The sequence below is a fragment of the Rhea americana genome, unplaced genomic scaffold (assembly GCF_003343005.1).
Source record: "Rhea americana isolate MKP2758 unplaced genomic scaffold, rheAme1 scaffold_74, whole genome shotgun sequence".
Lineage (NCBI taxonomy): Eukaryota > Metazoa > Chordata > Aves > Rheiformes > Rheidae > Rhea > Rhea americana.
The window spans coordinates 2,360,975-2,385,878 of record NW_028186912.1 but is presented as its reverse complement, the minus strand read 5'-3'; the positions used below and the strand labels follow the sequence as shown (position 1 = coordinate 2,385,878).

The 24,904-nt window shown below is 40.0% G+C and overlaps 1 protein-coding gene across 6 annotated transcripts in view; it reads left to right on the top strand.

Annotated features, from left to right (window-relative positions):
• Window positions 1-24,904, top strand: part of ARHGEF28 (Rho guanine nucleotide exchange factor 28) — a 130,778-nt gene that overhangs the window by 24,030 nt on the left and 81,844 nt on the right. For all 6 annotated transcript variants that reach the window (XM_085322079.1, XM_085322077.1, XM_085322075.1 and 3 more), the window contains 4 exons: window positions 4,419-4,566; window positions 6,794-7,087; window positions 20,377-20,560; window positions 22,613-22,793. In XM_085322079.1, the coding sequence (XP_085178205.1) occupies window positions 4,419-4,566; window positions 6,794-7,087; window positions 20,377-20,560; window positions 22,613-22,793 (807 nt within the window). The remainder of the gene's footprint in view (window positions 1-4,418; window positions 4,567-6,793; window positions 7,088-20,376; window positions 20,561-22,612; window positions 22,794-24,904) is intronic.

The following is a 24,904-nucleotide window of genomic DNA, read 5'->3' as shown; positions in this document are numbered from 1 at the left end:
CAATAAATAGTAATTCAAAGTGGTTGTGGCATTGAAAGTTTGTGTTATTTGCAGTGTATATATTTTTCAACACTTCCTTGCATAGCAATCTTTCTTGGCTGTTCATATTTGGAACCTTGRACCTGTGTGAGTGCTTTTTTCTAACAAAGTTCCCTGCATCAGTCTCCAGCAAGCAGCTTCCCCAGGCCTTGATGTGGCAAATGCTAGGTAGGGTGTGTCATTTTTTAGGAGAAGTTTTCTGGCCCAGAGCTATTCAATGTGTTGATCAAAGTTCTGGAAGAAACATAAAGTCGTTGCTAGTGAGGTTGGCAGCTTTCACAAAAATGGTAGACTGTGTGCAGAACTGAGTGCCTGGTAAAGTCAGTTGAGCCCTTGAATGAGCTGCACTTATGTATAGCTAACAGTAAGGTTGTACATCCAGAAATAATTAAATTAGCTGACAGATTTTTCCCTCAGTTCTCCCCCTCCATCTCCATCCCTGAAAGGCTGCATGCTGGTCTGCCTTGGGAGCTGGATGAATCCTTTCAGCTTTTTCAGCTGCAGTGTCTGGAAGAGGCTCAGAACAAACATCACTTTATTGGAGTATATCTACCTGAACGTTTTCTAGAGTTGACTGCAGGGGACCTTTGCTTGAGGTCTTGGACAAAAAAATGGTTGCGGTAACCAAACTGGCTTCATGCAGAGGTAATGAACAGCATGATAATTGCAGCACGATCTTGCTGCAGTTCATTTTACAGTTGTGAAAAGGATGGGAAAGCACACACTTGATGTRTGCATAGATATGTGCTCGGACTCCTCTTATAGCGGCAAAAATGTATCCTCAGTGTTCCATGCTATTTATGTTTTCATGTGTGTAATAAAGAAACCTCTGTCAGCAATGTTTGGAAAAAACTGCAAGTGGTTACAAGAGTGGGAAAGATTGGTCTGCCAAATAAACATATTTTTGCCAGGAGTGCAAATGGACTGTGGGTACAATCCATCTCCATTAAAGTCGCATCTGTTTGTGATATAGTCTGGCTGCATTACAACAGCATTTTTTTTTAATTTATCTATTTGTTTATGGGTATAGTTTACATGCATCCAACATAAGCAAAATACTATCTAATAATTATATTAACTGTACATTAAATTAAAATATAAAAAGGATTTTGCTAGTGTAGGAAAGGAATTGATCGYAGTGTGAGGTTTTTCTTAATGGTTCTACACATGCACGTAAACTCTATTCCTTTTATAGCATGTCATCATGGATCCCTGATTCTTCTAATGGAAATACAGCTTTACATCAAAATTGAGTGTTAAATAGAGACAATTCCGAACCCAAGAAAATCTATCGTAAATGAAGACATGGCTAAATATTCAGGTCGAAGTGTAGTGTTAGATGGGTTTTAAACAGCAGTGACATTCCCTTTAGCATGAAAGTTTTTATTTTTCAGGTCTTTTTCAAGCTGTGGCTAGCATATCTTACCTTTAAAAACATCAAAGCTAACACAGAGATTAGTATCAAAGTGTTTCCAATGTACAGTAAATATGTCTTGCCAAACACAAGCTAGCTGTGATGGGGTCTGTCATGTAGATTTGAAGTCCAGATGAAGATCGTAGCTTGGACAAGAGGATGTGGAAGGCAGAAGGGGTAATGTGAGGTAGAAGAGAAGTGGRAAGATGTCCTGTGAGAGGTCAGGCAGCAACACAGCTGGCACAAGGATGTGGTCAGATGTGACAAATGTTGAAAGCAGTGGAGGGACAGGAAAGTTTGTAAGGGTAGAGATGAGTTGCAGTGGTAACAGGATGCATTTGTGAAAGGTTTTCAGGTGATGAGAAAAGGAGGAAATGACATGACTATTGGAAGGATATTTTGGACAGGTGTAGTTGAGAAGAAAAGGGTTTCTTTGAGACTGGAGAAGAAGCCACTTACGGTGGTGTGGGCAACGAACTGTTGGGTCTGATGCRTATTTTCGTAGTGACAATAGAGAAAAAAAATATGGCATTAAGCAATCTGAAACAAGAATGTCTGAAGAAATGGATATAAGGGCAAAAGGGAAGGGCTGGAGATGATGATAGGAGCTTTGTGAAATAACTAGATCTAATACCAGATGTGTTAATCATATGACATCAAAATTGTGCAGCTTCATATTCCCTATGAAAGTTACTTTCTCTGTTACCTGTGAATTCTCCAAAGTAATACAAGTTTTAACCTTCATTTTGGATCACATGGGATTTTCCAAATGAATCACTTAATTGATTGGCCAGATACAGGATAGCTGCCATTTTGCCCTCCTTCTGTAAAATCTTTCCTTACATTACCAGCAGTTTCTTCTTTTGGAGAATTTTAGGGTGTTAGTCATGAAATAACAGCTTTTCATCCCATACCTATCAGCTGTCCTCTCCCTATCTTTTCTCTTCTTTTTTCCCCTCCTCCATTTTGTAAGCCAGGAACTTAGGGAATTCTCCCTCATGCCTGTACATCAGGCAGTGTGATCGGTGTTTCTTAAGCTGTCCCTATGTCTTCACTGCRTCTAAATTATTTTAGAAAAAGGAGCAATGTAAGCCAATGGCTGCAATTTGAGCTTGATTTTTTTTTTTTTTTAAGAGTAGGCTTATGAAATCAGAAATGCCACAAAATGTCATCTTTGTTTCATGCGGCTGGTGCAAAGTGTAAAAGCTGGTTGACTGTGCAGTCCTGCAGCATTAGGAGTCCGGAGGATTTAGCACTAGCCTGTGAGTTGTAGCCAGAAGAAGTGCACGTGTGGATGATATTCTGTTTTGCTCTTGTGCACCTGGCTGCTGTCACCTAGGTACAAATTAGAGCAGTTCATGGAATGGTTTGAGTTATCTCAGGGACTTACCATGTTCRTGTCTCCTTTAAAAAGCCATCTGCAGTATTATTCAACTGGTAAAATGGAATATTCGTGTCTAACATAAGAACAGTGGGGAAAAGAAAAGTTAAATTGCAAATAGTAGTAGAAACAATAAAAGCAATTCTGTTCTGTGTATAAACAACAATGTACAAACGAAGAAGTAGGAGAAAATTCTTAGCAGTTATAGCAATGCTGGAGCTAATAACCAGAGATGCCTATCAGTTTCTGGGGGATGACAGACATGTTTGCTCTGAATGCTAGACTCCTAATGTTGCTTTCATCTGTCCTTACAAGAGCATCCTATCTATGGCAGATTTTGTGTGTTTGAAACTAGCTGTTGCCTCTCCAGTCTGAATTCAGTAGACCTGCTTGTATTTAAGAGGAAAGCAAATGCAGGGTTCACGTTTCTATGAGCGATGAGGAAGGTGTCCGTAGGGCAGGCTGTCTAAGGCCCCCGAGAGTCCCGCTGCACTCGAGTGAGCGCGTGGCCTGGKAAGGTGGGAGGTGGTTTGGGCAAGGTGAAGCGCCCAACTGTGTTTTTCAAGCACAGTGACAAATTATCCAGCACCTTTGCGCAGAGGCTCGTGTTGTTTGATGGATGCGGGAGGAGCCTGATGCTTCTCAGAGCAGTCCTTTCTTAACTACATTTTTCACTCATGGAAATTTCTGTGATTCTGTGTTGTGCTTTGTCAATTTATTTCATTTTATTTTTTTACTAGATGTATTTATGGATCCAGCAGGGTCAGTGCTCTGTTTTAAGTAGAGGCAGGTTAGGCATTTTTTGGAAGTGTGAAAGACTTCTGCAATGTGTTTTCCAGAAAACACCAATTCAGCCAGATGTTGGGACAATTCTGTCTTATTTAGAATAACCATGGCAACCAGGAACTTTGGTGGAGCAAGCTGTTCTTCTCTTTGAGGAAATGCAACTTCATCTAAATTTCCTTCTGCAGACATGTCAGACGTTTGTTATTGTTTGCTACTTTTCAAATCCCTTTCCTGTTCTTTTTTGAAGCTATTGTACAACAGATTTTTCTTGGCTTGTTGCTTTCTATTTATTATAAAAAACATGGACAGATATCTGGGAACTAGTATTCTTTGAAACTACCACAGTCAGTTGTAGAATTATATTAGTGCTTTTATTTTGTAAGCTAAACCTAAGATCATTTCAAGCACTTTTGATTTTTTTCCCCACTCAAACAAAATATTCATGTTTTAAGGCAGAGCATGCTTTAGTTTAAAAAAAAAAAAAGGGGGCAAAATTCTCAGGTTCATTCACTTACTTATTTTGATACATTTTTAATTAGAATTCAGATATTTTTGCATGGTTGGGATGAAARGCATTAGGTAAAAGTAAAATTTTTAAATTATCCTTGCTTGTGCAGTCATAAAAGGTGTTATTTTCTGAATAGAAACAGAAAATAGCAGGTTTGTTTTTAAATCACAGACTTTGCATAATACAGAGTTAAAAAGGTTATAATAAACTTGCATCTGAAATACAAGTTAATAGGTTTGTTGGAGATGAGCAAATTACTGGGTGTTTATGAAGGTGCATTCGTTTTTCAGGGACAGGTGACTATAAATGCAACATTTGACAAAGACATTTACCTCCCAGAAGATGCTGAGTTTTACTTTGTTTACAATGGATCTGTGAAGAGGCATATGATGTTTGCTGAGCGAATTAGTAGTAATGCTCTTCAGTCCATTGCTCCAGGTGAGAAATACTCTTGTTTATGTTTTTCCATCTCTTTGCTATAGTCCACACCTCCCCCCCCCCATTTTGAAGTTGAGCAGAATAGATAATTTAATGTAACACTGTTTGTGGTTCTGTCATGGAAGAAATAAATTTCAAAATGACTTTGGGATCCAGACTGAATTTTACTGACCAGAATTGTCCCTGCCTCTTACAGCAATCTGCATCATTCACCAGAGCAGTTCGGGCTTCTACAGCGTTACAGGCAGTGCTTTCCTGGGCTTGCGTAGTTGGGTGTGCACTGAAGTACAATCTTTAGGCATGGCATAATTTTTAATCTGAAAGAATTCTATTCCAACAAACCCAGCCTATACTGCAATGGGTTGCCTCCAGGCATCCTTACACCTGCAAAACTCGTGCTTTTGCCTGGGCCATCCCTGCCTGGTAGCGAGCCAGGCTTGCCAGGGTGCTGCGGTGAGGGGCGGGAGGTGCTTGGAGCTCTGCCTAAGCTGTACATGCCGAGGAGGTGCGGGGGAAGGACTGCAGCAGGGGCGCCTCGCTATAACGGGAATTTGTATTGCCTGACAGCTGTGTCTCTGCCTTGGCATTTTCCCTTTCGTTGATGTAATTCAAGACCTGGTTGTCGTCTTTATCATGTGCTTTGTGACCTTTTCATTTGTGTGAGTAGGTGGTATAAACATGATGTACCTGTGCAGTAGGATCTGCTTGTTATTTGTTCTTGTTTTCTAAAGGAGGTTTAGAGTCTGAAAATAACTGGTGAGTATGAAAAGGGAAAGTTTTGTGCTGTTCCAGGGTTATTCCTTTAATTCTTTAAATGGTAAAAGATTATCATGGGATACAATTAGAGAAAATGGAATGCTAGGTTTATTTCAGGATAGCAAACTCATTTTTTGGAATAGGCCTGAAATGACAAYGTTAAATGACTATATCTGGGCTGGGTTAGGAACAAAAACAGTAAGCTACAGGCAACACAATCCTCTGCCAGTGCTCAGCAGAACCATTAGGAGATGAAAATAAAGATTGAGGCTAAAATACAGTCCTTATGTGGTTACTGTTGTTTTATAGTGGCCAAATTAAACATAGAGCTATACAGAGCACTTTAATGACAACTGCAGATCTGGTAAGTGCGTACTTGCTTCTGTAGTGACTAGATTGCTTATATACTTGTAGTTATTTGGGGCTATTGTGAGGAATTTATATTTGCACTCATAATACTTCATGTTTAGCTCTCCAGTGAGAAGTGTGAGTACAGCTAGTACCTCTTTAGATGCGAGACATCCATCCCCATTTGGATGGCAAAGGAGGAGAAGGGATGCAAGAGGTGCTTGAGAGGTTTTGGTGGCAAACTGCCTTGAACTTTTTTGAAGATTCTAGCTGTAAGTTAGACAATTAATACTATATATAATCCAGTCTGCCAAAAGCATRAAACATGCTTTTTTATAATAGCTTCTGAATACTGGCCTACAAGGAGACACTGGTAGATACAATATGGGTGCTAATAAAYACATTCCTCAGAGTTGTTCCTGTTCTACACCACTCTGCCAGTCCTTTCATGGGTGTCTCATTTTTCTTGATTCTTACCCAAGAACCTCTGGTGATGGAGAAATGGCAGAAATTGTGTACTGATCCTATCGAAGTGGAAGAGAGGGCTCTGGAAAAGCCACTGTTGGACTATCTACTATGTGTGCTCTACACTCAGATTTCTGCCCCCCCCCCCCAAATAATGCAAAACATTGCACTGGCATACCAACGATAGTGGTGCCTGTGGCTGTGTCCAGGTGCAGTTCTTTTTCTCTTTTAGGTCCAATGTTAAACATGTACTCTTTGAAGGGGAAGGGGGGAMATTTCCATCTCTTCTTATGGAAATTACTGTGGGTGCTAAAATACCCTGATATGCTTCGCATTTTTGTTTTGTGGCATTTCATCCTTGTGTGGTTATTTGTTCTTTCTGTTGTGGTTAAAGAACCTTCACCTAGAAAGACTGACWTTAAAATCAGTTATGTTGGTGTAACTGGGAGGACTGTCAGTTCAGAGTCTAGTCAAATCCAAGTTCATCACTAGAAATACCTGGTGGGTGTCCTACAAGTAGTAGACTTTACTGGACAAGAGAATAAGTAATTCTGAGTGAGTAGTCAGAGTCCTTTCTTAAAGGGGAAAAAGTGAGGAAAAAAAAATGTGTTTTCTGAACATAGCTAATTTTAATGATTAACTCGCATTATAATTTCAGGCCATGGATGCCAAGAAGCAGTTTCTGTCTCTGTGTTAATGTACACAAAGGGATACTCACCTGTGGTCCTCGGCAGCTGTCCAGTCACTTACAGAGAGAATCTATCTTGCAAGTTATCTCGTTTTCTGGTTAATCACGCAGAATGTGTCACTGCTGCGAGTCACAAGGTGTTACTTGATAAGTTTGAACTAAGGATAAAAGATCTGCAGTCCCTGGATAATGACTTGATGATGGCCATTGCTCATGAAGAGTTGCCATCAACATGGAACATCCTTGGAAACTACTCAGAAGATGGTAAGATTTTGTTTTAAGTTGGAAAGCTTTTAATGGTGGTTCGCTGTATGGAGCATAACAGAGTATCTCACTATTTTATTRAAGGTTCTCAACTGTTACGCTTTGTTCTGTGGTTATGATGAAAAATCGTTGAAGAATGAGAGGTAGTCAGAGATTTGTTTTGTGCCCAGAGGTTGAGCAAGGATTAATAACTGTTATTGTAATTCAGTCTCTCTAGAAGGTTTTTGTACTTTGACTCACTATGAATTTAGTTCTTTTTATAGAACTCTCTGCCTTTACAAGATTAAAGAGGCTATCTGTTTAAAAAAGGCAGGAATTATAGTAGTGAAGTGTCTCCACTGTCATTCTARTCAGGTAAAATATTTTAAAAAGTTAAACAGACAAAAAGTAGACAAAACATACTGTCATAAAATACAGTAATATGTCACTGTAGGCATTCTAATGTACAGAATAAATATATTGTTTACCACAGTGTTTATGCTTTATTTAGGACTTACAATCATCCTTAGGCAAAAGTATTATTTAATAAGTTTTGTGGCTATGTTTTTTTTAGAGGAAGTGGAATGAAAAAATGTATATGATACTTTAAATTAGAGCTTGTTATTAAAAACTTTTGTAACAAATCAGGTAAAATTTGCCTGGTTTCAGGTTTCATTGCAAACACAAAACTATAGTTAGGTTTTGCTGAAGGGTATAATTTTTTTTGCAGACCCAGCTGATTTATAGCTGAGGTTGGAAACAGCGTTAAATTTGATGGCTTCACATGTTTTTCATTGAAAATTTGGTACTTCTGGCTGTTTTTTTTTCAGTACTTTAAACTGCTAAAAATTGGAGGGCAAGCAGTTTCCATGTGAGCCAAACTGTGAAAGAGAGATTTATGCAAATTGTAGGGAACTAAAAACACAACACAACCCATTTTTTTGAGTGAGGTTTTTCTCTCTCTTAAATCTTTCTAATTCTTAGTGACAGATAGCTTGGAATCTGCTACTGCCTCCTTCAGCAGAAGGATAGTTCTTTTTTTTTGGTGCCTCTTGTAAATGGCTCTTTCAAGAAATACGGAAAAACTCCACCAAGTCTCTCTAAAATATTGGCTAGATACTTTTTCTTTTTTTAAAAAAGCCTTGTTTCATTTTGGTGCATAGTAAATATTTGTTGGCATTACTCAACTGCTGGAACAACTGTTGGATTTTAGCARTCAAGAACTTGATTCAAAGGCCAAAGAAAGCAGCAGCAGTTTTTTCACAGACTTCGCTAAGCTTTTCATAAAAAACAGTTGAAGGCCAACCCAGAAATATCAGCTGAGTATCTGAGGTGCTGGGAGCTGCTTGGACAAAGCTGACTGGGTACCTGCTTGCATGAAACGTGGAAATTTTTGCTGGATGTATTCTGGGTGTAGAGCAACAGGAGATCAGCTTGCTGATACGAGGCAGAGTTCTGCCAGGGCACCTACTATTCAGATAAAAGAGCCTTTAATTTTTGATTATGCTGGTTGTTAATTTTGAGGCATACTGCAGTGTTCATACTGAAAAGAGTATGTTGTCCTCATGAGACTGTTAAAGAACTTCTGCTTCTCTGTGATTTTCATACTTTGTTTGCTTTTCAGATTTAAGTATTAGATTAAAAAAAAAAAGTGTAGCACGCAGCAGAAAAGCAGACTGTGTGCTCCAGTCACAGCACAAAGTCTCTATGAGTATAAAACCTGAGTGACTTGAGCACACTGTGTTGTCAGTTGCTTGTAGGAGCCCTGTTACATGTAGATTTCCTTTGTAATTTTCTGATTCTGTTTTAGCCAGTTGTTAATGATCTGTAGCTTTTCAGTCTTCCTGAGTGGTTGAATGGAAATGGTTGATACAGCTGTGTGCAGAGCTGGTATGCATTCCTGCATGCAGCTCGGGCTGTCAGGCAGTCTTCAAGGTGGCACTTGTCCACGCGTGAGGTCACGTCGCAGCTTATACCCTKCTTGTTGCTCTTAAATTAAGTTGGGATTATTTCTCTTGGGCAGCAAAGCAAAACAAAAGAAAACCTAAAATGAACTCCTTGAGTCTAGTAGCAATGCTTTTGCTTAATGAGGAGCTCTCAGTGGGCAGGTAGCCCGCGTAGGGCTGCCCATGTTGCTTGTGTTATGCCCAGGGTAGCTGACTTGATCCTTTCCCAGGTGTAGGTAGGCTTGTTACTAGCATGGTGATGTACTTGGAGGGGATTGCCATCAGGCAGGAAAATAAGTACCAGTCGTTCCTCCTGAGTAGGTGGTCCCCAAAGCTTTGTGAGCAGCTGCTTCTGTGCCACAGGCCATCAGSTGGGCCCATTCTCTCTCTGTGTCTCCAAGGCACAGCCTTGTGCTGGGGGGCCTGGTGGTGCTGGGGGCTGGGGTGCCTCTGAGCCACGCKGAGTGTGCAGCCCAGTAAGTGCATTGCTGCTGGCTGCCTGGTGGGGAGGCACTGCATCCGTACAGCCGAGGAGACTGGGGCTGAACCAGGACAACAGGGGTCCGTTAATGCAGCTCTGCCAGTGCAAACCTTCCAGATCTAGGGAAGTGTTAACTCTTGGCTTTTTGGGGCATTTGTCTGTGGGGTTCTTTTAATGTATCTGTTGCAAAGGGGCCTGGATAGCTCAAATACAGGGATACGGCCCTGTGAGTACATACAGAAATAAGGAAAGGCCCTGTCTCAAAGAGTGTGCAGTCAGATTGGCAGGAGAGCTGCCTCAGCCACAGTGACTGAGTATTCAAAGTCTGACTTTACAAATCCCTAAAAAGTTCTTTTTTTCTTTTCTTTTTTCTTTTCTCTCCCCTCTCCCCCTCCCCAATCTATTTTGGTCACTGCTACCTGGCTTGTGTAATTTCTCTTCACCTTCTGTGTCGTTTTGCTCTCATTCAGAGCTACATTCTGGAAGTATAGCTGTGCTTCCTTTCCCAGCCATATTGTCCTTTTACCTCAGCCTGTGAAACACTGACTCATACTCTTTCCCCTCTCCATCCCCACCCAATGTTTCTCATTCCCTAAGCAAAGCTGCAGGGTGCATATGGTTGAGGAAGCTCTGGGCATGTGAGGAAGGAGAGAGAGCGAGACTGGGACAACTGGAGTAGGAGGGCTGCAGGTCCCAGCACAGGGGAGAGGAAGAGGAGGAAGAGAAGGCTCTTCATCTTTCATCACAAGGTGACCTCAGGCTGTCCCAGCACCACTGTTCCTCCCTCCGAAAGAGTAAACTGAACGAGGAGTAGGGAGATTTGTGAGGAGCTACGAAGACGGGAGGGACTTTTTTCCCTACCTGCTGTCCCTGCAACTTCTTCCCCACAAGGTCTGGTAGTGGCTTGATGCTCAATGGTATCAGGATGTCCCTTTTAGTATCAGTGTTGTGAAAGATTCGGTTGCTACCAGCTGTCACTAGTTAGGACCTCATACTTGTGAGACTAAAGAGCTGTTGATTCTGTCAGTTTTCAGAGCTACTGGGCTATTTTTATAAGAAAAAAACCTTACTTTTGAGTGACATTGGTGGAGAAAATTGTTACACCATCTGGTGTTTTTGGACTTCATTCGTTTTTATGAGGATTTAGAGACATATGGGTAGATGGAAAGATAGAAGAATAATTTATTCATAGGAGTTTTGGTATTTGGAAAAAGTGTTTGTATTCCCTTTATAAGATATAAAAAGGATTGGATAAAGAGAGGTTGGATTGTCTAGGGAGCATTGCAAATAATTCAGGAATTTAGTGCAGTTGCACAGGTCAGGACTTGCTAGACACATTATTTAAGTTCAACAAAGGCAACAAGAAAGCATGAACCTTTTGGTAATCCTCACTTATAGTAAGTGCCTGTTTGCAAACCGTGTCACAAGCTGCCCACTCACAAAAACTGGTTGCATGTTCCGCTTACCTGGCCTGCAACCAGTTTCTGCCAGAGCAAAAGGCGGCTGCATGAGGATCTGACAGAGATTCTACGCTTAAGGATTTAGTTGTTGGTGGATTTGAAGATAGGGAAGAGTGTAGGAAGGAGTCGGACAGAGAAGCTGCTTGTTTATAATTGTATCTTTATAAAGGATATTTTTATTCTGAAAATTGGATCATTCAATTTAGGAAGCTAATTAACCACTTCTCCTCCTGAACAGAATGCAGACTAAACTTCTTTATAGAAATAAATGTCATAATCTGTCTAGCTGTGATACCTTATCCTACTTGGGGGGGGAGAAGAAAGAAAGATGAAATAATCTAATCTGGATGAGAAAAATGCCTCCAGATGACCTTCAGAAAMTGTGTCCTTTCCTCTTCCGATAGGATTGGGTTAGGGCAGTTTTTCAAAATCAAGCCTGCTATGGCAGCCTAGGCTTTTCCTGTCCAAGTTAGAGAAGAGCGTGGCAGCAGGAGCTCAGCATGTGCTGGGAAGTGCCAGCCTTTGACAGAGACCAGGGCACCTCGGTAAGGACTCATGGGCGCAAGGGGAGCCACCACATGGGGCTACTCCCTGAGACCTGGGGCCACYGCTTCTCTCTGCGGATGCTTTCCTCAGGAGGCCTCTGTGCCGAAGGGGGCTCCCAGCACCATGCCATCTGACATTTGCTCGTGCTTTTGGTCAGGGGCTGTGGAGCTCTAGAAACAGGGAGGAAGGTTGTGAGATACACCTGTATTTTTTTACTGGCCATCAAACATAGGTTCAGCATCTTCACTGCAACTTCTGCGTCCTTGACTCACACTGAAGCTTACTTCCCAGGGCTGTCGGAGGGGAAGTGGGTGCGCAGGAGCATGGTCTCTGTAAGGGCTCTGTGCTGCGTACACACAACGAGGTTGCTTCAGTTTCTGCTTGTTTTAAGGGCATTGCTGTGAGGCTGAGTTCAGGTTGTCTGGGTGCTGTTAATTAAGCAAGAACATTTGCTGCTGGCTTTGTCACCATTTACAGTTATTTTCRATAGGAAGAGAGCTCTTTCAGATTTAAGGCTATTAGTAGCAGCAATAAAATTACATCCTGAATTGTGAAAATTGATTGTGGATTGTAGAAAAGGGAACAGTGTCTATACTTACTTAATTCTTTTTCACACATTTTTTTTTTAATAGTAAATGCTTCATATTTATTTTCTAGGAATGAGTCTTGCAAAATGAAGCATTCATTTTTTTTTTTTTTTTATAGTAAATGCTTCATATTTATTTTCTAGGAATGAGTCTTGCAAAATGAAGCATTCAGACTCAGTGGTTTCTAATCTCCTGTTGTGGAGTGGAACACTCTTCTGTTTTATGTGACATTTTAGACTTTATTTCTCTTCCCCTGCTTTTTCCTATGTAAATCCTGTTGCTGTTCCTAGTTGATGCTAGGCACATTACTGATAGGCTTCATCCATTCAAACATGACTGGAGCATGTTATATTTCTGGTCTAAATTAAAAGAAATTATATCTGTGTTTTCCTCAGTTGGAATTTTCAGTTTTTTGAAGGAGGAGAGGACCAAAGTGCCTGTGTTTTCATTCATGGAATTAGGGAAATACTGAGAGCAGCAGATAAATGTTTATAGGTATGGTAAGGTTTGATAGGAGAGGTAAGCTTTTTTTCTTCTTTTCTTTCTTTTTTTTTTCTTTTTTTTTTTTTTTTCAGACAGGTTACAACATGAGAGAACCAGACAGCTCTTTGGCCCTGTAGGAGCCAGACCCATTAGAAACTGCGTGGGATAGATGAGGAAGGATGCTAGCACAGGCATCAGGGGATAGAGGAGTGTCTTTCAGAGCCTGCTGGCAACCAAGAAAACTGTGATGTGAAGCAAGATGTTGGCAAGCATGCTTGAACCTGGACTTCCTCAGGGAACATGTAGTCCTCATCTTCTGGTCTGTAGTAGAAATAGCAGTGAAGAGAGATTYGAGACCCCTCTGACCATCAAAGGGGCTTTTGGGGAAAAGGATTGAGTGCTTGGAGTTGGTAGTAGTATACTAAGTATACCAAGTGGCAGTAGTCAGTAGAGCAAGTATTGTAAGAGACACTAGAGACAAATTTTCTAATTTAAGCCAATATYGAAATAGTAGGGCTTAGGAGGATTTTTGTATCCTCCTTTGGTAGTGGGCACTGTTGAGAGACGTGATCCTGAACTAGGGTTCAGTATCAGTCTCAGGTCCGAGCTGGTCTGGTTGACGCTCTGTCCCTGCTGTGGTCTTCTCTGCACCTGGCTTTGAGATTGCAGTTGCCTTGTGTGGAGCACGCTAGTAGTGCTCAATAAACAAACATCATGAACTGAACAGCCTGAGGGGGAGCATTTGGCAGCAGTACAAATGGAAGGGAAGGATCCCTCTGCTAACAGCAACGATTTCGTGTGTAGTTTCATGTCTTTGCTGGGATCGCCCGAGCAGTAAGCACAGCTGAAACCTTATCTGTTGAGTAGATGAGGTTACTGTGTGCAGTCATTACCATGTGGGGCTGATTGATGGTAATGGTGCTCCTGGTAAAACTGCAGTGGTTAGACTTCTTAAGGTTTACCTTTAAAATGGTATTTAAGCTTTTCTTCCTCGATTCCTTCACCTCTGCACAGTTTGTCAGTCCCGTGGCAGTTCGACCAAGCCAATGGTAGAAACTGTAGTTGGCTGAATTGAATGTATCAGCCCACCTTCTGAGAGACTGGAAACCACCTTCTGCAAACCTGGAAACCATCTTTTCCTGGAAACCGTCTACTTGCACTCATCTCTGTACCAACCGCCTCTGTTTCCTGTCTCAGCAGGCTCAGAGCTGGGCAGCACAGGGGTGCAAGGGGAGAGAGTAGGAGATATTGCAGTATAGAAGGGCAGGTGATGATGTGAGGAAAAGAGGGACTAGTTAAAAAAAAAAAAGTAAGGAAGGGGGGATGTTCCAGTTATTCAGTAATTGGCAAGCTCTGCCCTTGGAGACACCGTTTCCCATACCTGTGTGTTGTGGCCACTGCTGCCTATTCATAAAACCACTTGCAGTGCAAGTTAAGCACATACATATGTTTTTGCAGTGGTAGGGTACRCTGAAGACCACTTTATAAACAATCTCTTACCTAATGGAAATGAAAAAACAAATAGTAATACATAAAAGTATGAAGCCAGGAAAAACTGGAATTTGTCAGCCTGTTGTAATGTCTCCCTTCCCTTTTCAAGTCACAAGTCTTGAGTTTTCAGTCTCCTTTCAGGAAATGAATGAGATACATAGCCCAGAAAGGGCTTAGTCATTTCTGTCAGAGAGAAATATTTGTTTTTATTTTATTGTTTTGGACATAAGAGGGGATTCAGGTGCAAGRAAGAACAAAAGGATTTTTTTAATGCTTTAAGCAGACTCTGTTTGGCTTAACTCTGTATAACTTGGAGTATTTTGGCTGCAGAACCAGGATACAATGCAAAACAATGTCCTGATAGTGTATCTCCTTCATTGCACCACCTGTCTTGCAGTATCTAACCCTGTGTTAATCAGCCAGCAATGCATCTTTCAAATCTTAGGAATCTTTTTTTGTTATATTGTGATGGAAAATGGTATTTTATCCATTTAAATGTGAAAATGTTGCAGAAGTTTTGAATTCTCATTATTTTTTTTCTGATTTTCCTCCTTTTTGCCACTGAATACTGTTGAGCAAATTATGTTCGTCATTTTTTCTCAACATCTTTATTTTTCTTTTTTGATACGTTATTTATTTATTGATTTGGGGTTTTTTGCCATTTGTCTGCATTTGAAATTCTTTTCACGGGAAAGGGAAAAAGAGAAAAACTAAAAAGGTAAAAATTGCATTCATTCTGTCACATTGAGAGCTAATAGGGGAGCAGACGAAAGGAGGAAGAATGGAAACTTAAAACTCTTCTTTAAAATTTGTTTAAAAAATTGTTTCAGAATTTTACTTCTTTAGTGCAAATCTTTTCTTTTTGGGCAGTTAAAAAGCTTGTTAACTGTCTTCATGTCTTATTACTTTTTGCTTTGATACTGTTAATCATGGGGTAGAATCATAAAATAATCATGGAACAGCATCATGGTTGGAAGGGGTCCCTGGAGCTTGCCTGGCCCTGCCCACTGCTCAGAGCAGAGGGAGACTGCAACCTCCATGGGCAGCCTGCCTCTCTGTGTTTGACCATCCTCATGGTGAAAAATGTTTTCCGTATGTTAAAGAATAGATTTACCTTTCTAGTAATCTTTTAGATTTCAAAATTTTATTTCACTTTTTAATATCATAAAGCAAACTGCTAATAATGACTCTGTGTATCATCAACTTCTGATGACTCCTGAGCAGCTCAGACAGGGGTAAGAAGAGGAGAGTAGCCCAGCAAATACTTAGTTTGTAGAAATAAAGGCTGAGAAGGGAATTTGAGGGCTGTTTTCAACATAAATGCATGAAGAGAGCTGTTTGAGCTGCCACCATGACCCTGCTGACATACATACTTAAACTGGGCATGAATAAATTTAGGCTAGAGTGAGAYGAAGGTTGCTAGGTTGGAGCATTGTGATTCTGCCTTAACCTTTCCATTACAGTACTGGCAGTGAAAATGTCTTTAGTAATTTTCAATTTGATAATCTTGTAAAGGAGTTTCCCTGCTTTGATGCTTGTAGAAGCCACAGTCCTGACAGTAGGACCCAGAAAATCTCTTAAGTTTTGTGTCCATAATGCAAGCTTTAWAGGTGAAGGAGTATGTTTATGTCTTCATAAAAAAAAAAAAAGCCAGAAGTTTTGCAGTTTGATAATGGAAGATATTATTGTAGCTTGTGTTTTAAGACAAGAGAGTATTTATTTAGTATTCCTTAAATTATTTTTAAAACTAAATTAKTCTGTGAAAAACTTATCCACATTGTATTATTTTTAAGATTAGGGCCAGAAATATAATTGTATTTGTAGCAGGATCAGAGCTGAGTGAATGCTATCCATGAATATGGAAGTCATCCTAAGTGCTCCCTTTTTGCTGAGCAGGAAAGTTTTAATCTTACCTTTCCCAGTGCAAGTTTATGTGGCTGTTTTTTACAATATAACAGCATATATTGAAACCYATTGGCCTGAGGCCAAACAGAAAGTTTTAGTCAGGTGGTGGGGTTCAGAGCAAAGTTTGCCCTTTTGTTTCTGTTTTTGTAATCTTAGAGTTGGGGTGTTGTTAATGTATAATCGGATGCTTAGTGTCCTTAATATCAGTTGATTTGTTTGCAAATGTTTTACTTAGAGCRGACTTCTGTGCTGGCTGCTTATGAATATATAGGAAAAAATGGTCTAATTGGAAACATCCCAAGAACCGACTTTCACTTTTCAGATGAGGTGCATCTTTGGCAGAATTTAACTACTTCAGACCAAGGAGCAATTCTGAAAGCCCGTGCTTTAGTGTCCATGTTAATCTGCAAATGCATAACGTTTGTTTGGAGCACAACATTTCCTGGGTGCCTAAGCTGAGGCTCAGGGTATGGATGACCACCCTGGGGAGGGAGCACTGGTGCCTGGCTCCCCCTTGCCCGGCTGGACCTGTGGCAAAGCTGGGAGCCTAAAGTCACTGGGGATGCCTCTCCCTAGAGCAGAGAAGTAGCACCGAGGCCAGGGCGAAGCGCAGAAGAYGTGATCGTTCTCCATTCAGATACACAGCAAGGGAAAGGGAAGATAGTGGCACGCCATAGTACCTTAGGTACTACACCTRAATGATTAGGGCATTCTGCTAGGAAGTGGAGAGACCTGGATATCCAAACATCAATCCTTTTCACATCTAGTGATAGTATAATGCAAAACATCCAWGTCCCAAAAGCAGAGGCTTCCAGCTGATTSTTGCATTACAGGGTTGGGCTGGTGCTTTTGTACTCTCCTCCYRCTCCATGTTCCTTGGATTTCCTTCTGCACTGTGACCCCTTTCCAAGGTTTCTGCAGCTGAGGGGACAGGACATGAAATGCTTACATGAAGTAAGTGACCAGAAGAAATGTGAAGGTTGTCTGGCTAAGGAGGAAATTGAACTGAGCTCTTCCATCTTTGAAGAGGCACCTTAGCCATCATTTTTTCACTCTTTCTGGATATGTTTTGGGAAAGCTGAGTCCTGCTCACTTAGTTACTGATCTGTAGAAGGTGGTCATGGATCCAGGCAGACCAGAGTGTTTGATGAGGAATTCTAGGTCATGCTCTTAGCTGTGGACTGCAGTCAGATCCCCATGCTGCTTTGAAGAACTTTATTCACTTTTTTTCTGCCCCTCTAAACATCTCTCCATTTCCTTTCCTGGAAGGAAAAACTGTTCATGCTGTGTAAAAACCCAAAACAGTACTTGCTGTACTGGGTTGACTGAAGAGATTTCAGAGGCTTTCAAAGCCTGAGCCAGCATACCTTCAGCAAAGTGTCAGGTTGCTGATGGCACTGGAGCTGGGCTACCTCTCTCATTGCAAATGTAGGGTGTACTGATGGTCCCTATATAAGAAACTGATCTTGTTTTATGGTTGATGTTATGTATTTTAAATGCTACTGTCTGTGTTTTGTGTAGTTGATATACAGAAATTTTCCATTGTGATTTATTGTCTGCATGAGATGAAAAATTTATCTATTTAAGGAAAAACGGCTGTTATTTGTTATACTGAAAAGCTCGTCGGCATTTCTTTCATAACAAGAARTGCAATTATTGTAACTCACAACTACTGTATATTTCAGCCCAGACATACATATTGTTTATAGTTTGGACCCCAAGGCAGAAAAATATTGATCATAGGCTTAAACATAAATGTATGAACAACTATATCCCTATTTAATGAAGTGRTTCTGCATATGCTTGAGTTGGATTCAGTGGAGTTCAAGATAGCATGCACTTGAAAACTGAAATGTATGTGCCATCTAGGCTAATATGTGTGTGTGTGCGTATATATATAAGTATGTATAGTATAAATACTATAATTCGCACTTTTAATGATTAATGTTAATAACTGAAGTGCAGCAATCATCAGTGTCTCCAAAGACTGAATTTGAAATACTTTACAGACCTTTGAGAGAAAAATGCATCAGTACTTTCTCMCTTGGTCTAAGATTCTGCAGCAAATCCTGTGCTCAGCTGGGGGCGTTTTTTGCCTGAAACCTGAAATGGGGAGACCAAGAATCAATTTTATTGCCTACAACCTGRGGAGTAAATAAGCATTGCACAGGCAAGCAAATGCACCAGATTACATGTTAGCTAGCTACAAACAAGAGGGAAGGTTGGAGATTCATTTTTTTTTCTTTCACTACAGTGAAATAGAAGTTTCAACACTATATACAAGTTTGTCAGATGTTGTAGTGCTAGATTCTGTGTCCTGAAGCTCCCTTTTATGGATCTGATGTCTAGAGTTTGTTTTATTTTTTGGAAAAACAAATCTGAGATTCGAAAAACATGAATAATGATGTGTTATCCAGGAGGCCTGACCACGCTTTCTGTGAATGGATTGTATCTGAAAGCTGTGAGTAGGCTTCAAATTCAAAGGTAAAAAATTGACGTRTTGCCATCCAATATTCACAGCAAAAGCTGATCATCAGCAGAGATCCCTCAATAATTTTCTCCATGGAGAAGTAGAGCAAGTTCCTTAGGTTGGCTGCAGCATTCCTTGCCATCCTGGCATATRYATCTTTATGAGRTACATAGATACATTTTTTTTCCCCMAAAAGGTCTAACTAACAGAAAGCAGCTCTCTCATTTAGATGCCTGGAGAGGAAAAGACTCAGTTGAGACGTGACAGCAGCTTTCAGTTATGTAAAAGGAAGCTGCAAAGAGAAAGGAATGAACTGTTTTTCATGTCCATTTTGGACAGGACAGGGAACAGCAGGTTTATATTGAGAAAGGGTGAGTTAAGTTAGACATTTCAAACCTTTGTAACTATAAGGGTGAGTTAGCCATATAGAGTGTCTGCAGAGGTTATGAAAACCTTTTGGTATTGAAAGGTTTTTAGAATAGGTTAGACAAACATTTGTAGGGAATAATTTAAGTTGAACTGATTCTGCCTTAAGGCAAGGAGTTGACTAGAGACCTCTTGAGGCCTCTTCAAACTGTTTTTTGATGATTCTATGAAATAAATTTTSCTGACATTTTCAGAGGAAGTACTTAAATTGAGTAGGAGACTACTGATGTGCTGGTAGTGAAATGGGATTCAGAATCAGCTMTGAGCCACTGTATTTGTACATAACTGCATGATACTTTTGCTCAATGCATGAATGTTTCTGAAAAATAAATTTTTAGCTCCTTGGCTGCGTAACTGCTCTCTCTACTGGGGAGTAGCTTTCTGTATACATTAAATGTTGATGCAGAGAACAAATTTGCTGCATTATTTATACAAGTATGTGCACATACCTACATATGTATTAGGAGCTTCACCTTTCCTTTTTCACTGGAACRTGTAATTTTCAATAACATATTCTGAACGGCTTGGGTAATGAGGCAGAAAAAAATCTTTTGACTCAGGATGATAAAATTTCAATGGAATTTCATAAATCAATGGAATCCTGAAAGATTTCATCCAGTTGTTCAGAGAGCTGTGGGGTACCTGTCCTTAAATACTTGACCCTTGTAAAAGTCTGCCCTTATGTTTAACTTCATACCAAAATATTAATGTAAGGAACAGGCTAAATGGCACCTGAGCTTCGTTTCGTTTGTTGCCTTTAAATTGCAGAGGCTTTGTGTTTGAAAATATGTATAGATAGGCAAACCTTTCTTTGAATAAAGGCCGGAGAAGGCCTTGAGTGAAGGAGAATCAGTATCTCGTGACTAAGCCCATGTTGTCTGCAGCTTTATTTGAAACTTCACCCTCTGTTTAACTTCTTGGTAATGTGTTAAAAAGTAGAGAGGAAAAATTGGCAGATGAGACCACCTTTCTGAAGAGTGACAAAATAATTATCACATACATTTTACTTGCACATGCTAGCTTATGGCTCACTGCATCGCTAAGGATCTTTTACCAACCTTCCTTGATAAATCACACCCCTTATTACAAAAATCAAAANAAAAAAAAAAAAAAAAAACAAAAAAAACAAACACCTAGACACACAGACAGATGTTTTGTGGTGCTGAGGCAATGCAAAGCAGCTGGATAATTACTTTTTATTGGTCTTTTGTAGTACATTGGGACATCCTTTGTGCTGGTTGCTATACTACATACAGAGAAGAAAATACTGAAATTATCTAATTCAAAGTGTTTTMTTTAACTCTTGAAATTAGATGGTATTTGGATATTCCAGCTTAGTTCCACTGAAGCCATTAGGCATATAACTCYGAGTTCAGTGAAAGAAGATTCTACTTTATTACCTTTGTAAATCAGAACCTGAGTTGTGGTATTTCTGCAGACAAATTTCATTGATGYTTCCTAGCAAATCAGTTGGATTTTGTTTCTGTGTTTTTGTTTGCTTGTTATGTTTTTCAGAGCCTGAACATAAAGAAACTCTTCTTCACCTTGCAATGAAACTGGGATTGGTTAAACTTTCCCAGTTCTTAGTAGCCCAGCCTGGTGGGTCGTTGGCATTAGCATTACCTAATGAAGATGGAGCAACACCGTTAGATTTGGCTTTACAAAATGGGCACTCCAGACTTGTTGAGCTCTTCACAAAGTGAGTATGATGCTCTTCTCCCTCTGAAAAACTGTTACTTGTTAAGGGGTACGTGGTGTACTGTTGCTCTTCTCGAGATGCCAATTTTGTGTTGGTTTCGGTTGCTTCTTGTCATCATTATCGTTTTAAGCGTGTAAACTTGTGTGTGCAATTAAAGGAAGTTTATGGTGAGTCTYCATCATTACATTTGCCAGTCAATAGTATTATCAATAAATGCACTTATGTGTTTTAAGTAATTATTGTGATTCAGTTAGAGATTATTTTGTTTTTCCCTTCAAATTGAATAGTAAATGGCGTCTAACGTTAATTTCTATGTTAAGATATTGTATTTTAATATTTCATAATTTTGGATTTATGAGACTGCTAAAAGGAAATTATTAAATAACTGGTAGTCGTATTTCTGGACTTGTTAGAGAACACACTYGTCTAAAGAGACTACTGGTGTGTCTCTGAGTGGCACTCTTTGTATGTTTACAGTTATTATTCTTAACAGTGCAAAACTAATAAAATGGGGCAAAATGCACTCCATTTCTTCTTCTGAAAAAAGRTGCTTTTTAAATTAAATCTGAATGATAAGACCTGATATTTGTAGAAGTGTATCATCAAATAGAAAATACATAAGAAGAAGAAAAGAAAAAGCAACTGGCCTTCTTTTCAGATCACTTTACGTGTCATCCCCTTGTAGTGTTGTGACTTGGTTCTGTGACATTGCCTCAGGTTGTACATGGAGATGAGAAAACAAAACGGCCACACTTAAAGAGATGACTTGGTTTCCCTTTTGGTATTGGCCAAGTTTTGAAAGTGCAGATAAATACTCGTAAATAATGAAAAAGTTAATAAACAGTGTAAGTGATGAAAAACTGAGGAGGGTTTACGGTAGCACTCTAACCTGTAAATAACCAGAGAGCATTTAATGGCAGAGGAGGGCGCTGGAGCCTCCGTTATCCTGGCCCAACGTGCTCTGCGTTAAGTAACGGAGGGGATCAGCTCTGCCATCCGGTTCCTCTCAGTGGCACTATTGCAGCTGGATCCAGACCTATTACTGACACGAAAAGACATCCCTTAAACTCCATGTAGACACATACAAATATAAACAGAAACACAGGACCTGGGTTTCACATAGGCCTCAGAAGCTCCGTGACCTCTGTAAAATCTCAGRTTTGGCTGAATAGCATTATTTATAGTATAGTATAGTAGCAAACGCTGTCCTGCCGCTCTGAGCCTGTTTTTGCCAGAGAGCTGCCACGCTGACAAATGGCTGGAAGGACAGGCGCCTTCTGGCGTGTTTCAGCTGCCTGAGGTTTCATCTGTGCGGACCTGAGGAGCTGCGTGGGGCTTGTGTCTCTTGTGGTCCCAAATGTTCGCCATCAGAAGCCTATTCTCACCGTTGGCTTTTCTTTGCAAAGAGAGAAAAATACGCAAGAATTCCGTTACATTTTTATTCTGGAATGTGGCTCTTTGGGCCCTGGCTCTGCGCGCCGCAACGTTTATGCGAGAGTTTAGCGTACTTCAGTTTGTCTGAGAAAATTACTTGAAACGCTGGTACAGTACATTATGTTATGAATGTCTCATTTGTTTGTAACATCCAAACAATGCCATATTCCCTTGAGATACTTTCTGCTTTTCACTGTAGTGGGATAATAAACCTGCTAGCTGCCAGTCGCGTCTTACTATATATGGCAACATTAACAGGAAAAGGCACTATTGCTAATTTACAGCAATACGGAGAAATAGGTATTGTTATGGCTTGCTGCTACTGGCGTATTTTATTAGCCAGTAACCATCGCTTCGAGAGCAGTCATTGTTTTTTCCCCACTGATGCGTGGAAGTAGCAGAGTTTTCTTAGGCCTGAATGGAGTCATTGGTAAGCGTTTGTTTGCCCAGCTGTGTTTTGGGTGGATGTTTCACATTTTCTGCCCCCGGTTTGCACAGCGAGCGCGTTAGCCTGCTGACGGTCTGCGCCGGCGGCGGGCAGGAAGCGTGCTGTGTTTATGTTTTCATTCTACCTGTGCGCAGAGCATCTGTTTTGGTTTAAAGAGCATGTTGTTCCAGTTCCCAGGGCAGTCGTTCGTTTGACATTTCGAGAGCTGAGCTCAGCGAGGGCGCTTGCCTACGGTTCGTTCATTCATCAGGAGCTCTGACACTGACATTTAACCACACCGCGGAGCACTGCTTGGAGTCGGACATTAAACTCTTCAGAAAATACTTCTGGGACAGACCTCTTCTTTACAAGGTAGGCACCAGTCTAGTGCACTGTCACAGTTTTTTTTAATAGTTTCCAGCTACAGACTCTTCAAGCTCGGTATGTTTTTCTTAAACAGTCTTTRGTTTAAACTGTGCTTGTTTCAGTAATGGTTAGTGTTATGGAGGATTATCGTTATGGGCTTAAGCTTTGGGTTAGTGTAACTAATTGTATGCCTGAAACTGGAGGATAAGAAATGTTGAGAACTTTATCAAATTCTCCTTTACCTCTTAAGTTGTTTTTGAATCATTGTGACCTCTACAGTGAATATCTTCCGCTGGAATCTCTGTCTCTTTGATTCAACTGCCATTTGTACTCAAACTGGTTGTTTGAAATATTTAATTTAGTTCCATTCTTTTTTGTTTGTGCAATGCCTGGGAGCCTTTGTCACAAACCTGAGCTACCCATTGTATTACATGTAGCAGAAATGCAGGTTTGAAAGACTTTTTGCCATGGAGGAATTTAGTTATGATGTATTAGGTTTTATTTTGCTGTAAGGTGTCTGGAATACTGCTGTGATATCCTTTAGGATATACCTAAATTTAAGTAGAGAGGATGATAGTTGAAAATGCAAGTTCTTTAAAAGCTATGCAAATACTTGGTTACATTTTTGGATTGAGACACATGGTTACATAAAACTAGTGAGCTAAAAATGTATTAAAAATGCTTTGGCTTTTTTCTTTTCTAGTCTAAAATTTTAGCTTTTATTTTCCATATTTTGTTTCAGGATTCCTTATTGGCATATTAATTTTCCTTGAGTTGTCTTTACTGTATAATACATGATTTTAAAACTTAAAACATGATCTATGTGTTATGATGTGTTTAACAGAAACATTTCAGATGTGATTTCTCATACAATTCCATATAATTTTGTACAGTCACTGCCAAGATTTTTAGTTTTTCCAATAGAAAAAAAGTTATTGTTTATTTGTAGCTTGTAGAATACCTCCAATTTGTTTGCAAGTTTTCCATGGAAACGATAGTAAACCCAATAGCACAACCAAGACTATAATGAAAAATGCGTTGTTGTTTGTATCATTGTTTTTTTCTTACACTCATCAAATCTTTGTTATTCTTGCAACTTTTGAAAGGGGAAAAAGTGTGGTATGTTTGCATGGTTTTGGGAGACAAGTACTCTTAAAGGTCGCAAAACCAGCCTTTGATAGTGAGTTTCTCTTCTGGTCGGTTGTAGGTTTCTCTTCTGCTCATTGCTCTGGTTGCTGCAGTCTAGCTCCTCCTTTGTGGGCACCCCCCACCGTCGGTATCAGTGTTGCACTACTTTTAACACATAGTAGGCTATTAATACATAGCAGAAATAAGCCAGAGTAATAAAGAAAATCACATGGTTTAGTTAATTTTCTATGTAGCAGCTGTCATCCTGAGGTGAGAGGATGATGAAACTATTATGTTTAGATGCTGTATTATAAGCAAATGTTAAGGTAAAATTCCTTTTCTTTCTGTTGCAAACAAGGACGTACAGCCCTTAGATGGATCCAAAACATAAGGTGGGCATTACAGATTTCAAAATACCTAGTCTTTTAAAAATAGAAGTAGAATTTGTTGCTGTGCTGGAGTATTCAGCTCACCTACAGCAGATTAAGACCATACATTAGTTTATTGTGTCTTGATACCACGTAAATGACCACATTGCTATTTTAGGTTTAACTCAGAAGACATGGACTGAAAAGAAAGGTCTTGCTTTGGTTATGATGATGTGACGCATTGGATTTATGTATGTGAAATAGATGGCTTAGGCAACAGCACAAACTATCTTCACTCAAAAAAAAATCCCGATTTTTCTAGTGCATATTTTTCAGCATCTGGTCTGTGGATTCCTATCAGTCCATCAGTCCCAGAGTATTCCTTACAAACCTGAAGAGATAACCGAAAAGTTACAACAAACAGTGGTGTCAGTAAGCTATGAGTTAGCYGTAAAGGAACTATGTCTTTGCTGGAAACATTTAGGGGCCCTGCAAGTCCAAAAAATGGAAACCTACGGATTTAGTGAGTTTGCTAGGCAGTATGGGGGAGAGATTTCTGAAGATTATGAGATAGAGCTCAAAATTATTTAGTCTTTAAAGACCTCCCCAGTGCAGAAATCA